At 35.6% G+C, this 14,335-nt stretch overlaps 2 protein-coding genes and 1 non-coding gene across 3 annotated transcripts; 2 read left to right on the forward strand and 1 right to left on the reverse strand.

The window, feature by feature from the left end:
- Positions 1-387: 387 nt before the first annotated feature.
- Positions 388-915, forward strand: EV154DRAFT_488827 (uncharacterized protein; the record flags this gene model as incomplete). Its single annotated transcript, XM_051599187.1, has 3 exons — positions 388-483; positions 519-645; positions 765-915. Coding segments are annotated over 3 exons (374 nt in total), but the record flags the coding sequence as incomplete, so codon positions are not given.
- Positions 886-958, forward strand: EV154DRAFT_t174. The gene has a single exon. It is a non-coding gene; the product is annotated as a tRNA-Met (tRNA).
- Positions 959-12,247: 11,289 nt separating this feature from the next.
- On the reverse strand, positions 12,248-13,071 carry EV154DRAFT_584829 (uncharacterized protein; the record flags this gene model as incomplete). The annotated part of the gene is made up of 2 exons (XM_051606745.1): positions 12,900-13,071; positions 12,248-12,492 (listed from the first exon to the last, which is right to left on the reverse strand). The coding sequence occupies exons 1-2, from the start codon at positions 13,024-13,026 to the stop codon at positions 12,248-12,250; spliced, it is 372 nt and encodes a 123-aa protein (XP_051450112.1). The 5' UTR covers positions 13,027-13,071.
- Positions 13,072-14,335: the final 1,264 nt, after the last annotated feature.

Below are 14,335 nucleotides of genomic sequence, written 5' to 3' on the forward strand. Positions count from 1 at the left end.
CTGAAAGATGACTTGTCGCGAATAACAGTGTTTGAGCTTCATTTAATTGGAAAAAAGATTGATGCATTTCCACGGAACGGACCCATTCATCTATAGCCATAGCATCACGTGCGCCGGAATACTCCTTAGGTTCCTTCAGCTTGATTTGAGGCATACGACTATCGGCTGCACTCATTGACCCAGTTGATGACTCCATTACTCTTTGACCCAGATTAGCCATAGTATTAGCTATTGCACTCATACTAGCACATAGGTGTTGGTTGACATCTTGCTGAGACATTTGCGGTTGATTTCCGGGGTTGGGCATTTTTGTTGACGTCACAGGAAAAACAAAGATTACGAAGATTCCCCCTTTTTTTTTTTTTGAAAAACTATTTTTTGAAATAGCACGTACAGTACTTGACGATTTAGATTATAATAACTATCTTCTTGAACAGGTTCAAAAGATACAGATATACGGCGTAAAGACGGTCCTCTTGAAAGGTATATAAAAAAATGTATGCTTTATAACCAAATAGACACGCTCTTCGCAGGAATAAACTTGATGACAACTTTTTCAAAAACCAGAAAAACGTTGCTACTGTATGAAAACAAGATGGTTTATCAAATACAGGTATTGAGTGATATAAAACTGGTGCTACCAATGTCAGTCTTCGATATTGCTTAGGCTGAATATGAAAACTGATGTGTTCCAGATATTTGTCAGTAGGGAACTTATACTTTGATTTAAAAAAGGAAAAGAAAGTTATTTTATTTATTTTTAGATTCAGAACCTATTTTATCCACTTGATTCTTTGGTCTTTTTCTCCGGCCCGGGTTAACTGGTTTAAACTCAGGCTTAGTATGTTTAAGCGCTGGTCTATTGGCTGGCCTGACAAAGAGAGCGCTTCCTTGGCTCAGTTGGTAGAGCGTTAGTCTCATAATCTGAAGGTCGGCGGTTCGAGCCCGCCAGGGAGCAACTTTTTTTTTTTGTTTTAGGTGTCGGAGTACAAAACATAAACATATTGATACAATGTCAGTGTCCCACTTATTTTAGTAGAAACTCCGTATCAATTATAAAACTTATTCAGAATCTCAATTAATAAAGATCATCCTTTTTACTACTTCATTACTAGTCTACATACACATTAAACCCAAAAAGTCTTAAAATACTATTAAACTCTGAAAATATTCTGAAAAAACACTTAAAAAACAATCGGAGAACTGAATGAATCAAAAAAGTCGTTAATTTAATGTTTGATGTTCAGGAATTATTCAACAAAAAGTTATGAATTTCATGACTATTGTAACTGCCATTAAAAGGTCACTGAAAGCGTTGAATAGTTCAGCTCCCGCTAACACTATTTTAATTGATTTAAGGCAGGAAGTTAATAAGTTGACGGGGATGCTGATTTTAATAAAAACTTCCGCATAATTTAATCTTATAAAAAGCTTCACTAAAGTTTATTAATACGACACTTTTTAATCTTAAACACTTTATTTTAAAAAAGAGAAAAAATAAATAAACCTATGGAAAGCTTAACTCTGCGTAGCCGGAAAAGTAATCATATTCGCCTATTTGCAAATATATTCTTCTCATTTCGGGCCAAAAGAAATATATCCTGTTCATATTCTCTAAATTCGAGGTTAATCCGCCTGCCGTACATAGAAGGTCTTCAACATCTACTACTTCTAGAACTGTACATGGGTTAATCTCGTGGCTATTACATCTTTCGCTAATATTGCAATATGGAATGCCCGTTAACCCCACAGAAACGTTTTGGTATATGTGTATAAGTGCAAGTCTCTTTGTTATTTGATAATGAACATGCTCAAAAATCATAAGCACTTTTCCAATATATGGTCTATCAGCCTCATTTGATTTCACAACTGCATATTGACATAATCGACGTTTTTTATGTGCAACGAGAATCGAACTATCAAATGATCTATATTTCTCAGAAAAAACCAATCTTTCTGCACAAGCGACTTCCTTGGAAATATTTGATGATGCAGTCTTCAACTTTCGTGATAACAATAGCAACAGATTATACTTTTGGAACTTGTCTACGTCAGAAATAATATCGAATTTGCCGAACGGATGCATCAATTCATTATAAACATCAGTGCCCAAACTTCTTTTGTGATAATTGTTATGAGCATCATGTATAAATATATTCTCAGCGTTTTTTTCAGGCAAGCGGGTACTTTTAATTTTTTTCTTCATTCTCTGGATTCGTCGCTCCATACTTCTGCAGCTAATTTGTCGCAGAGGTCCCATTGCTCTTATAATACTTGTGATATGAGTGAGATAATGTTGATTTATGTTGAACTGCTCAACAGGTAGATTGTCCCGAAAAAATGATAGCCATGAGTCTATATTTTTGTCGATTTCTTCAAGTTCACGATCGGTTATTTCATATTGGGTGGCAATGGAACATACTAATGATATTTGTTGTAACGCTTTGATGGCCGTATTTAATGCCTCGGTGTCTTTTTGGTCTATCGCACGGCATTGCTTTTGCTGATATTCGAGTTGTTCTACAACAAGAGTTGGAACTACGTACTTCAAAAACATCATATAATCAACACCTCTGATACGACCGGTATTCTTGAACACATCCTTAAGCTCGCCTTCGAAGATGTTTGGTAGGTATCTTCCTTCATCCGAAATATTATTGCCGAGCATTTCATAGTATTTCTTGGCCAAACGCAATATACCATTTTCAGTAGACTGTAGGAAGTCTCGAATTTTGGTGCTGATATTCAATCCAAATAAATGAAATTCATCGATTCCCAGAAAATAAATGCTTTGAAATGATGGCAATCTTCCAAAAATAGATGGCTGCTTGATTCGACGATTTGGATCACCTTGTTTATATTCATCAATTGTTCGAAGTCTAAGTGACTCTTCAGTCTTATTTGCGGGGGTTCCAAAACACATGCGATACTTCATTCGAGTGGACTTTATAGTATAAAACCGGCATGGCCAGTATGACGAGTGTCCACTTAGATAGTTTACTTCTGCTACTGATGGAATATCTCCAAAGGACCCAAGAAGATATACTTTGAGATTGTATGTAGTCTCATTAACGTGAACCGTCATGCCTCTGATAGCTAATTCTTCTAATTCCGCGACTGCAAAACGTAAATAGCTTGTGAGGTTGCTTGTCTTTGGAGCAAATCCAATGTCAATGATATTCTCCTTTTTAACTCTATTTTAAGTCTTTATCAGTTAGAGACAGAAAATTTGTAGATCTATCCAATTACCTCTCAGTCTCTGGAAGATTTAAAATTTGAAGATGAATTGTATTTAATTTTACGCCTCCTTTGTTCAGTGTCTGGAAACCATCATTGAATAAGATCAAGGCAATATCATATTTTCCTTGTAAAAGGCCTTGTTCCTGAAGCTGATTTATATAGGATCCTTTGATGATACTGGTGATAGGTTTCTCGCACTGTTTTAGAAAATCTGAGTTGGTGAACAACGACGCCAATTGAGGTGCAATCCGCAGCTGCTTTGTGGTTCGTCTTGGCTTAGAAGTGGAATTGTATAATGTGTACCTTTGCTCATGGCACTCAGGACACACGAGTTCACTTTTATCCGGAAATACGTAGCAAGCGTTTATACACGTTTCAAGATCTAATGGTCGGAATGGTGCATCATGCTTGACCTTTGTTTTGTACGATTTGTACGAAAGAAGAGGGGTCTGATCTGTTAAAAAAGCTATAAGAGAAGTGTCCAATTTTGCTTTACAATTTCTGCTTACCTTTGCTCTTTTGATTATTGTACCAAGCAATAATTTTGTCAATTGTGCCCTGTTTAATATTATCGTCTTCAAAAATTTTGTAAAGTTCATGATTCTTTTGGTCAACACCAAGACGATTTCTTTTAGGGTCTGTAACCGTGAAAGTTGTACTATCTGAATACAAATAGACTAATTCTTCTTCATATCCTCCTTCCTCTTGATTCTCATTAGCCTCAAAATTGCTATCATCAAAGTCAAAGGATTGCCAGGTATTAATTCCGTTATTCTCTTGGTTTACAGTTTGTGGTGCTGCGGATAATGTTTCTTCTGTTACTGTTCTACTTATGCATTGCCCTGTTATTTCTGCCGATGTAATTGTTGTTGGTTTTTTTGTTGGTAATGCTGTTGTTGTTGTTGTTTTTGTTGCTGGCGTTGGTGTCGTCGTGATTGTCACGGATGCTTCCCCGGACTGGTGAACACTTTCAGAAGACACTCGCTTTCGCTTCAAACGCCCAGCCTTGATGCGGCTATGTATAATATTTATTTCTTCCTCGCTTCTTTTTTTTTCATGTTCACGGAAATGAACTGCACGGTTTTCGTCCCGCACTTGTTTATAGCAGATTTTACATTCAAATGGCATTGACAACTTGGGAATAAAGTGAAACGTATTTTATTTTATGAATGTAAAACTTAAGGTGATCCGCCAACAAGATTCAGCAGTCACATTAGGTTTAAAAAAAATTTTTTGTTTGATTTATAAAACCTCTTATTTCGTGTTCCAAAAAAAAAAAAAAGAGATGCCACCCAAAAAATCCAAAGATTCGGAAGTCTTAGAAAAGATAAGCTCGTTGGAAAACATATTGGTCAAGAATAATGAGATGGTAATCGCTTTGGAACAAGATTTTTGTCAGATTCAGGAGATGTTGCGCCAAAACACAAATGGATTGGAAGCCATGCAAAAACAGATGACTAGTAATCATGAAACTGACAACTTAACCAGTAATGCGACAGCAAGGGAAAGCCGAAGTAAAATACCAGTACCAACAGTGACAGGGCCAGATGGAAAGTTGAAAAAACGTAAATTGTTAAAACGTGACATATTGCAAGCTCTATCCCTACTGAACCCGGACGTACAAGATACTGCTCATATTTATGAAACCATAAGAAGCTGTGCATATTATAGGGTGAAGTCACTCATAAGCGTTACTTACAAAAACCATCCTCCGTCGTGGAGTCAAGTTTTACCATGTTATCGTCGAGAGATTATTGATATTCTAAACGCAAGAGTATTAGAAATGGACGTGGATTTATCACTTTGCGAAGAGGATTGGGTCGCGTTATATCTAGTTAAAAGGTGTTACCAGAACAAGGAGAAATACATGAGGTATAATGTCCTAATACATGTTTTAAATACGTAACTAATGCATTGTAATTATGTAGCTCATCAACAGAAACTGAAGAGCAAGAGAATGATCAACAAGAGCAACAACAGGTATTAAGCAAATATTGATTTAGTTAATGTATCTTTTAATAATATGTTTTATACAGGAGAGTACGGGTAATGACAATTAGTTTTTTTTTTAGAAAAACCAGAATTAAGAAGGTAAGCATAATGTATAGTAGGAATCTTAGTGCTAAATAGTATTTAAGGTACTGAGTAAGTTCAGCTTTGCTGTTCATCATTGTGATTTGAATAAAGTATTTCGACAAAAATAATAATAATAAAAAAGTATCATTTTACCCCAAAAAAATTTGAATGAATAAATGATTTGAATAATATTAAAAATACGTTGAAATCTATGAACTGAATACAATAAATTCTGTCTGTTTAAATAAGTTAACGCATTGAACTGAATGTGATGAGAATAGCATTGAAATTCATTAATATTGTCAGTGTAAATTTTACTTAAACTACCCCCCTTCCAGTGTTTTCAGTTCAATAAATTTTAATAGTTTTGTCAGTTCTTTTCGACTTAAGGTGATAACTATATCTATTATAAATCTTCTGACATCAGTAGTAATGATTGGTTGAGATTTAGTTTTGACAGTAAGGTAGTGTTACAATGCGGATTTTCAACAGCTATTTTTTTGACTTCAAACCTAAAATTTATACTCAACCAAATTTATTTTCTATTAAGCTAATGTTTAGCATTGTGTTGCAACAGCTTATAACCTTTTCCTTTTCTATTTTAAATTCATTAGTTATTATATCATTAGTTATCTATTATCCGTTTGTTCAAGGGTATCGTTACCGATCCTTACGACAACATACAACTATATAAACCCATAAAAACATTATACTTAAATAAACTATTCAGCTTTTTTGTGGTGATCCACCTACTGTTGGTACTAATCACACCATAAAACATTACTAAATCAAATCTCATTTCATCATCCCAAATGTTATTAGAGCATCCCCAGCAGTGCCCGATAAAAAACTCTTAAGTTTGAGTTTTTTTTTTAAATTCAGCAATAAAAGTTTTGTCAACCCCAGCAGTGCTGTATACACAAATATCCCGAAGTGTATACAAGCACTATTCTGTGAGTTACTTTAGCGAAGAAACTCGAAATAGCTATTTTGTGTCACCTCACGTACACGCGGTTTACACGCAACATCTGCATTAACAAAGGATAAAAACAACTTATAAATAATACCACAGCTTACAATGCACGCATGGTCCACACATGCTTACTGCAATATGTTCACATTATAAATCATTCTCTCAGCCTGCTCTATTAATTGACAAGTACCGAAAGACTTTGTCAATTCCTATATAAACCATCCTCTTATTCAATAATAAAACGATATTCAATTTACCCAGTCTCACAATTACCTTTTTCTTTATCTTATAAACTGTCTATCTTGCTTGATAGAACAAGCAGTTTAAAAAAAAACTCTTAAATAACGGACCTCAAAAAACTTAATTAATTAAATGTACCTGAAAAAAAAAAAGTGTCAAGATCTTTTTACTCAATCCCGAATTTTTTTAAGGTGGAACTGTAATAAATCGGTAGTGTGATTTAATAAAATAAAAAATAAAATAAAAAATAAAACAAAGTACATAAGTACGTCTAGAATTCCTTTATAAATTTATTGACCAAGATGTTAAGATAATAATTTGGGGTCTATTTATACTAAATGACAGCTGGAAACTAATTTCATTTTTGACAGTAATTAGTCATCAATAAATTTCTTCTTTGACTGTCGAATACACAAGTCAAGTTTGTGTTCTTATGTCGGAATGGGTATATTCAGATCCTTTCAATATCACTGGATCTTGTTACTTTATTTACCGATAGATCTGTGATACAGACTATTTCCATTTATGTCAATTACATCTACTTTTATTACGTATACGCTATGTGGTTTGGCACAGGAACAACTCGCAGCCATGGCACTCCTGAATCTCAGAAAGCGTGCAAATAATAATGTCCTTCATATACTGAACATCAAAAGACTTAAGAATGAAATGGACAGTCAGTCAACGACAGGTGGTTCAGTCAAGGGACGCAGAGTCATTGACAGAGACAGTGAATCCGGCTATCAACGTCTATTAAATGATTACTTTGTCGAAAACCCGGTTTACGGCGAAAAAGAATTTCGTCGTCGATTCAGAATGCGTAAGAATGTCTTTCTTCGAATTGTGGAAGCTATCACCGAGCATGATCCGTATTTCCAAAGAACGCCAAATGTTGCTGGAAAAATGGGTCTTCATCCTTTGCAGAAGGCTACTGCTGCATTACATCAGCTATGCTACGGCGTCAGCGCTGATACGGTAGACGAGTATTTGCGTTTGGGTGAAAGTACTGCCTTGAAAAGTATGAAGAAATTCTGCGCTGCTGTCGTTGAGGTTTTTGGAGAGGAGTATCTTAGAAGACCCAACGAAGAAGATACCGAGAGACTCCTCGAAGAGAACAAAAAACGTGGATTCCCAGGTATGCTCGGGTCTCTCGATTGCATGCATTGGACTTGGAAAAACTGTCCAACAGCATACCATAGTCAGTATACCGGCAAGGAGAAGAAGCCGACATTGATTTTGGAAGCAGTGTCTTCGTATGACCTGTGGATCTGGCATGCCCATTTTGGCTTACCAGGTTCATTGAATGACATTAATGTTCTTGACAGATCGGATTTGTTCGATGAATATACGAACGGCAGCAGCGTGGGTGTAAAGTTTGACGTCGGTGACCAGGAGTTTACCATGGGGTATTATCTTGCCGATGGGATATACCCCAACTTTGCCAATTTGGTAAAGACATTTTCTGTTCCAAAACCTGGTGCCGAGGCAGTAAATATCGTTTCTAAAATATTAAAATTTATATGCTAGCTATTAATCATGACTTCTTAAAATATAGAACTTCGCTAAACAACAAGAAGCATGCCGTAAGGATGTCGAGAGGGCTTTTGGCGTATTGCAGGCTCGATTTGCTATAATTAGTTGTCCTGCAAGATTGTGGAAAAGAAAAGATCTTGGTATGATCATGAAGGCGTGCATAATTATGCATAATATGATAGTCGAAGACGAGCGGGATGAGAGCGACACCCTTCCAAACAATTACTTTAAGTCTCAACCTGCCAATCCTTCTGATGCTGCAGACATTTCTCGCGATCCTTCGTTCTATAGCTTTTCTAGCTATTTAGAGCGCCACGGAAACATCATTGATGCATATGAACATTTCAGATTAAAGAAGGCCTTGGTCGCGCATCTCTGGCATAGAAAAGGATATGGAATTGTTTAGACTTCACTTCTAAATAAAATTCACTCAAAAGTATAGGTCTATCTAGTTTTAAAAATATAAATAATTTTGAGAATGGAACAGAGGATTAAACATATTTATTGTTCACCATTAATATCTTCTGTACGAAGTATTTCGTTCTCAATCTCAGCTTCGAGGCGATCCAAAGCTTGTTTGCGACTAAGCTTATAGAAACGCAAAGTCTCTTCATCATCCTTGAACTTCTCCAAGTCAACGCTGAACAATCTCTCATCCAACAACTTTTGATTGACTGCCAAAAGCTTTTGGTTGACAGCCAATTTCTCCTGCTTAATGGCGTTCGCCATATCCATCTTCTTCATCATCTCAGAGTATTCGTCTGCTAGCTGTTGCTGGTGTGTTTCCCAGCTAACCAAGGAATCAGTGAACTTCTTGTCCATGGAAGCCTGGTTCTTGCTCTTTTTGCGTCCCTTAGGACGCGCAATAATGGATCCATCACTTTCACCATCTTCATCCTCAGCAATCACTGTTGCGGTCCCAACCTCAGTAGCAGCAGAGCTACCAGGAGCACAAGAAGCGGTAATCGTTCTCTTGGAACCTGCCTTTACCGCCTGTTTTCTCACGAGCTTGGCGTCTCTTCTTGCCATCTCATCATTCCACTTTGGACTACTACGAAGTACCAAAAAACAATCGTAAAAAGCGAAATGAACACGGTATTTTGTCTGAAACAAATTGAAAGCATCCCCCAGCTATTTGTTAAATTATTTGAGTTAAACTACTATATCCCTTTATCGATAGTTATATGATACGTACTTCATCTGCAGCAGCATTACCGCTTTTTTTGCGTCGCTGGATTGCTGCGACACAGCCGCAGTACTTGCTGACAGCAGCAGAAATGTTCCCCCAATGGTTTTTGAAGGCCTTCTTGTTTCTTTCTGGCCAGTCGAGCTCACCCTCCGTCTTGAAGTCGTTCATAATCAACTTCCAGAACACTTCCGCCTTCATCAAATTACCATGGACTGCCTGCTCCGAGATGCGCAACCATGACTTGCACACCTGGACATTCTCCTCGTGTGTCCAGCAAAAACGCTTCAACTTGCTGGTATCGGAAGGACCAGCATCCTCATTGCCACTTTGCTCGTGGTCGTCAATTCCATGGACATTACCATCATCACTGGCATCGTTACTAGAATAGTTACCGTTGTCGAAGTCAGAATCGTTGTTATTGCTCATTTTTATTAAAAAAGGTTATAGAGATAAAAAGGGGTATTTTTTATTGATGTTTTTTTTTCCTCTAAAAAACACTTCGGATTGGGAAAATGTATGGGAAATTTTGATTTCCCAAAGTTAAGGGTTTTTTATCGGGCACTGCTGGGGGTAAAAAACTTTTAATTTTCCCTTAATTAGCGGGCAAATCTGTTGTGAAATAGAAAGGGAAAGGGCAAGTACTGTTACGACTAAGTCGTCTCTAATTTTTATTTAAAAAGAAGATAGAGATAATTCTACAAAACTATCAAGGGGTATTTATATATAATTTGAAAGGTATCAAGAGGAGGGTATTGACAGTGACCAGCACCGGTGATTCCATAACAAGCAAAACCTTGACAGTCATCACTTAATTGACGGTTCTACTAAATATGGGAAAAGAAGGCAGAAGGAAGAAGGAAAGACCAAAGCCACGTAAACAGGTTTATGATTTACCAAACTTAGTTTACCGAGGTCAAGAAATAAATAAATATAAAGAAGTAAATAAACAATTATACAAACAATAGCACTCATTTCCATATACGTATGGCTCAGGTCCTATGAGACTCTTCGCTCGATACACGTTACACAGCATTGTTTTATTGATAGAGGTAAATTGTGAAACAACTAATTCCCACCAGTGTGATTATATGGAATCATGTCCTTATTGGATCATCTCCGATAGTTCTACTCTAGGTGTGTTATTATGTTATCCTCAACAAAATCGACTTTTACCGGGCACTGCTGGGGATGCTCTTACATCACAACACGAACTAATTTTTTATACATTATATCATATCCATCAAACTAAATTCATAATCCGATTTCTCTTAACATATATAAATATGCAAACTGATAGTTAGAATAGAACCCTCTCAATCTTTTAATCTACTTTTACTCTTAATAAAACTTATAAGCAGTCTCAAAGTATTTTATTGTTTTTATTTATCTATCTCTATCCTCAACTATCACATTTTTATCTATATTTATCTTATAAACTCTTACCATATCTTGCCTGTCAATACTTATATCTAACATGTAATTTGGCTTATTATCTGTCTGTCTCCCTAGAAAATCGAAGCCTAGTCTCTTTTCTCTGTATCTTTACTTCAAATCTTTTTATTCTATTTATCTTTACTGGTTCGTTACCATATATATCTTTCAAGTATTTATATAAAATAACGTGGTGCTCACTTAAGAACTGAAATATAAATCATTATTTATATTCTTGCTCTATCTAACTCATAACCTCTGCCAATAAAACATCACAATCACTATCCAGATTGTATCAACAATATTTGGTCGTTACTTAACAATAGTTCCTCGACAATGTCGTGACTGCTTTTAGATAATTATAAATATGTCAGATCAATCCTTCAATAAAACGAGAACTCTTTTACTACTCTACTTAAATATCTATAACTATGGGCCCTCACAAGCAACAAAATTATTTTTTTAAAGATCCCGATTAAGGACTTTATTATTTTTTTTTGTGAAAGGTTACTTCAGACTTCCAAAAGAAAGCTTTTTTCAAAATCCATGACGTTGCTTTTTAATGACCCTTCTTGAACGATCAAAATATATGTCATGAACTTACTCGCCCTGTTTATTGTCTGCATAACTTAACCATGATCTCAAACCCCTTGTGAAACCTTGTTCTAGAAATCAATATCAGTATCTCTTACCCGCTACCAAACTCCCTGTAAAACCTTGTACCAAAAATCATATCAGTATATCTTGTCCGCTACCAAACTCCCTGTAAAACCTTGTACCAAAAATTATATCAGTATATCTTGTCCGCTACCAAACTCCCTGTAAAACCTTGTACCAAAAATCATATCAGTATATCTTGTCCGCCACCGAACTCCTTGTAAAACATATCATTAATCTGCCTCCAATATATTTCCCGCCTCTTGTCTGACTCAACCTTAGTAAACCTTTTTCCGATCATCTATTACTTCATATCCCAACCCAGTTTTCCCGCCCGTGTCAAATCAGAGATATTCCCCGAACCATCTAATTATTCAATGTCAACTAAATCCAGCATGCTATTACTCGTCGAATCTCAATTACTCATCCTTGTCAAATAATCTGCTCATGATATCTGTTCCGTAAAGTCCCTTGTTAATCTATAATTTAAACCCATCGTAGCTTTTCCCATGTATAAGAAATAGTATAAATAGATGCTAGTTATTTATTAGAAAAACGTTATTCTGGATCTTAGTCCTAACCCCCTCCCCCTCTTAATAATAAACATATTTATTTTAACCAATCGCCCCCCTCGTGTCGCCAAGTAGTTTCTGTGTCTTGTTCCTGTTCCGTCCGTGACAATATAAAGTTCACTCAAAATGCTAACCTATCTGTTATTATTTTTCAAGGACTCTATTGTTTTGATATTATACTTTTTATTTCTAGAGAAAACAAAATCAATCTATCTCAAATTGTTACAGTAGTTGCTGAATCGCAATAAATTTTATTTGGACTTGATGATGATATGAATATGATTATGGAATCAGACATTTCTACACTTTACCGACAACAAAGTCTCCACTACAGTTTTATTGCATTCTCGATGTTGCCTGTTCCATCAGATCGTGAAACTCCCAGTGTTGAAGAGGTGTACTACCAGTAGAATTAGCATCGTCTCGTCTGGTTTTGAACGTATCACAGAGACGAATCCACTGGTTATTCATCGCTGCAAAGTCCCTTCTACCGTTGAAAGCGTCACTGGCATTAAAAACATCTTCCGTTGCCTTGTTCAAATTCAGCTTTGCTTGAGGTGAGCGAATAACACTGTTACTGGCTTGTTTAAGTGTAAAAGCGGTAACGTGAAATAAAGAAAAAGAATAGAGATTAAGATAAAAGTTCTTAAAAAGTGAGCACCAGACTATAAGTTGTCAACTAAGATAAAATAAAATATAAAGATATAAAAGGGAAATGCTACGACGAATCAGTTATCTGTGTCTTCGAAGGAGTATAGTAAAATACAACTGTTAAGACTATTCAGTGCTGATTTATAAGAAGGGCTTTCGTACAATTATAGTAGTTATATATATTTATAATGAAACCAGGCTTATGTGAATAAGACTAAATCAGATTATAGTAAAGAACAAACTAAAGATTTTATTAAATAATTTTATGGTCCTTTTATAAGAAAAGGACCAAAAATCAGTCAAAAAAAAAAATAAGACATCCGAGGCCAAAAAGGACCAACAGAAGAAGAAAAAGGTGGTGTAACAACACCCACGTTTACAACGTAATCAGAAAACAACTCGATCAAAACGTTGGTGCTTGCTGAATCCCATATGACGATGGTAGTGTACTTTTGGAAAGGCATTCTGTTAAGTAAAATTGGATAGTTAATAATTGGTAAAGAAAAATGAGGAGGATCACAAACAAAACTCTTTTATCCAAAAAAAAAAAAAAACAAAAACATTGGTGAGTTCAGTAGCCCAATTTGGCTGATTTTTCATCTGATAGAAGGATTCTGGGGTCGTTGGATTTTAATCCTTTATTGGGATATTTCGAAAATTTTGGCACTGGAGAATATTCGATGTTATTGTTAATCGCCTATACATATATATCCATTTAATTTTTTATTGATCTATTTGGCAAAATTGTAACCTTTCACAAAAAAAAATAAAAAATAAAAAATAATAATAAAGTCCTAAATCGGGATCTTTAAAAAAATAATTTTGTTGCTGGTGAGGGCCCTAAGCTTAACACTATATCAGACCCGACAACAACAAGATCAAACCAGTGTCGGAGTACAAACCATATTAATATATATTTCATAATTCTACAAAACAATAAAGATCATCTTTTATCTACTACTCTACTTTTATATATATCTTACACAACTTAAGATCAGACCCGACATCTGGTAGCACCAGTTTTCTTTTTTTTTCACACACTTTATAATTACGTATCAACACATACGATTAAAGTGAAATAAGACAGAACTATTAGTTTATGGAGAAGTATACCGATTACCAAAGAAAATTTGAAATAGAAGAACGTGTTCAGTTTAATTTACCTGTTCAATACCATACACTATACAAAGCGTTACGAGAAACTTCAGCAACCGATAATCCTGTAAGAATACCATCAACTGCAGCAAGAGAAGCACACTGGAACAAAATTACAACCCGTCTAGTCGAAAAATATATAGAAGAATTTACAGGGACAGCATCAAACATTACAGAAGACACAACATTATCTCAACAACAAGACGAAATCAATATGGCAGACAATAATACCGATACTGCTATTGGAAAAATAATAGCTGATGCAATCCAAAGTGGCATTGCCCGAGCACTTGAAACAAACAATCATGATCGAGAAGACGAACAAGATTTCTACTCTAAGCCTTTTAAATACAATGGCGACAGGGATAGATTTAAAATTGACAATTGGATTTCATCAGTCGATGATTACAAGGAATTTCGAGGATGGGATGATCAAAAGACATACCGATTCGCAAAAACACTACTTATCGATATGGCTGCAATATGGTTACGCAACCTTAATGACTCGGATACTAATGCGCCTACTACTTGGACCAGTCTGAAGCAATATATTATTAATCAGTTTCGTCCAACCAATACGGTCATACAACTTCGTGAACAATTACACTCGCTCGTACA

The sequence above is a fragment of the Mucor mucedo genome (assembly GCF_025094135.1).
Source record: "Mucor mucedo strain NRRL 3635 chromosome Unknown EV154scaffold_295, whole genome shotgun sequence".
Lineage (NCBI taxonomy): Eukaryota > Fungi > Mucoromycota > Mucoromycetes > Mucorales > Mucoraceae > Mucor > Mucor mucedo.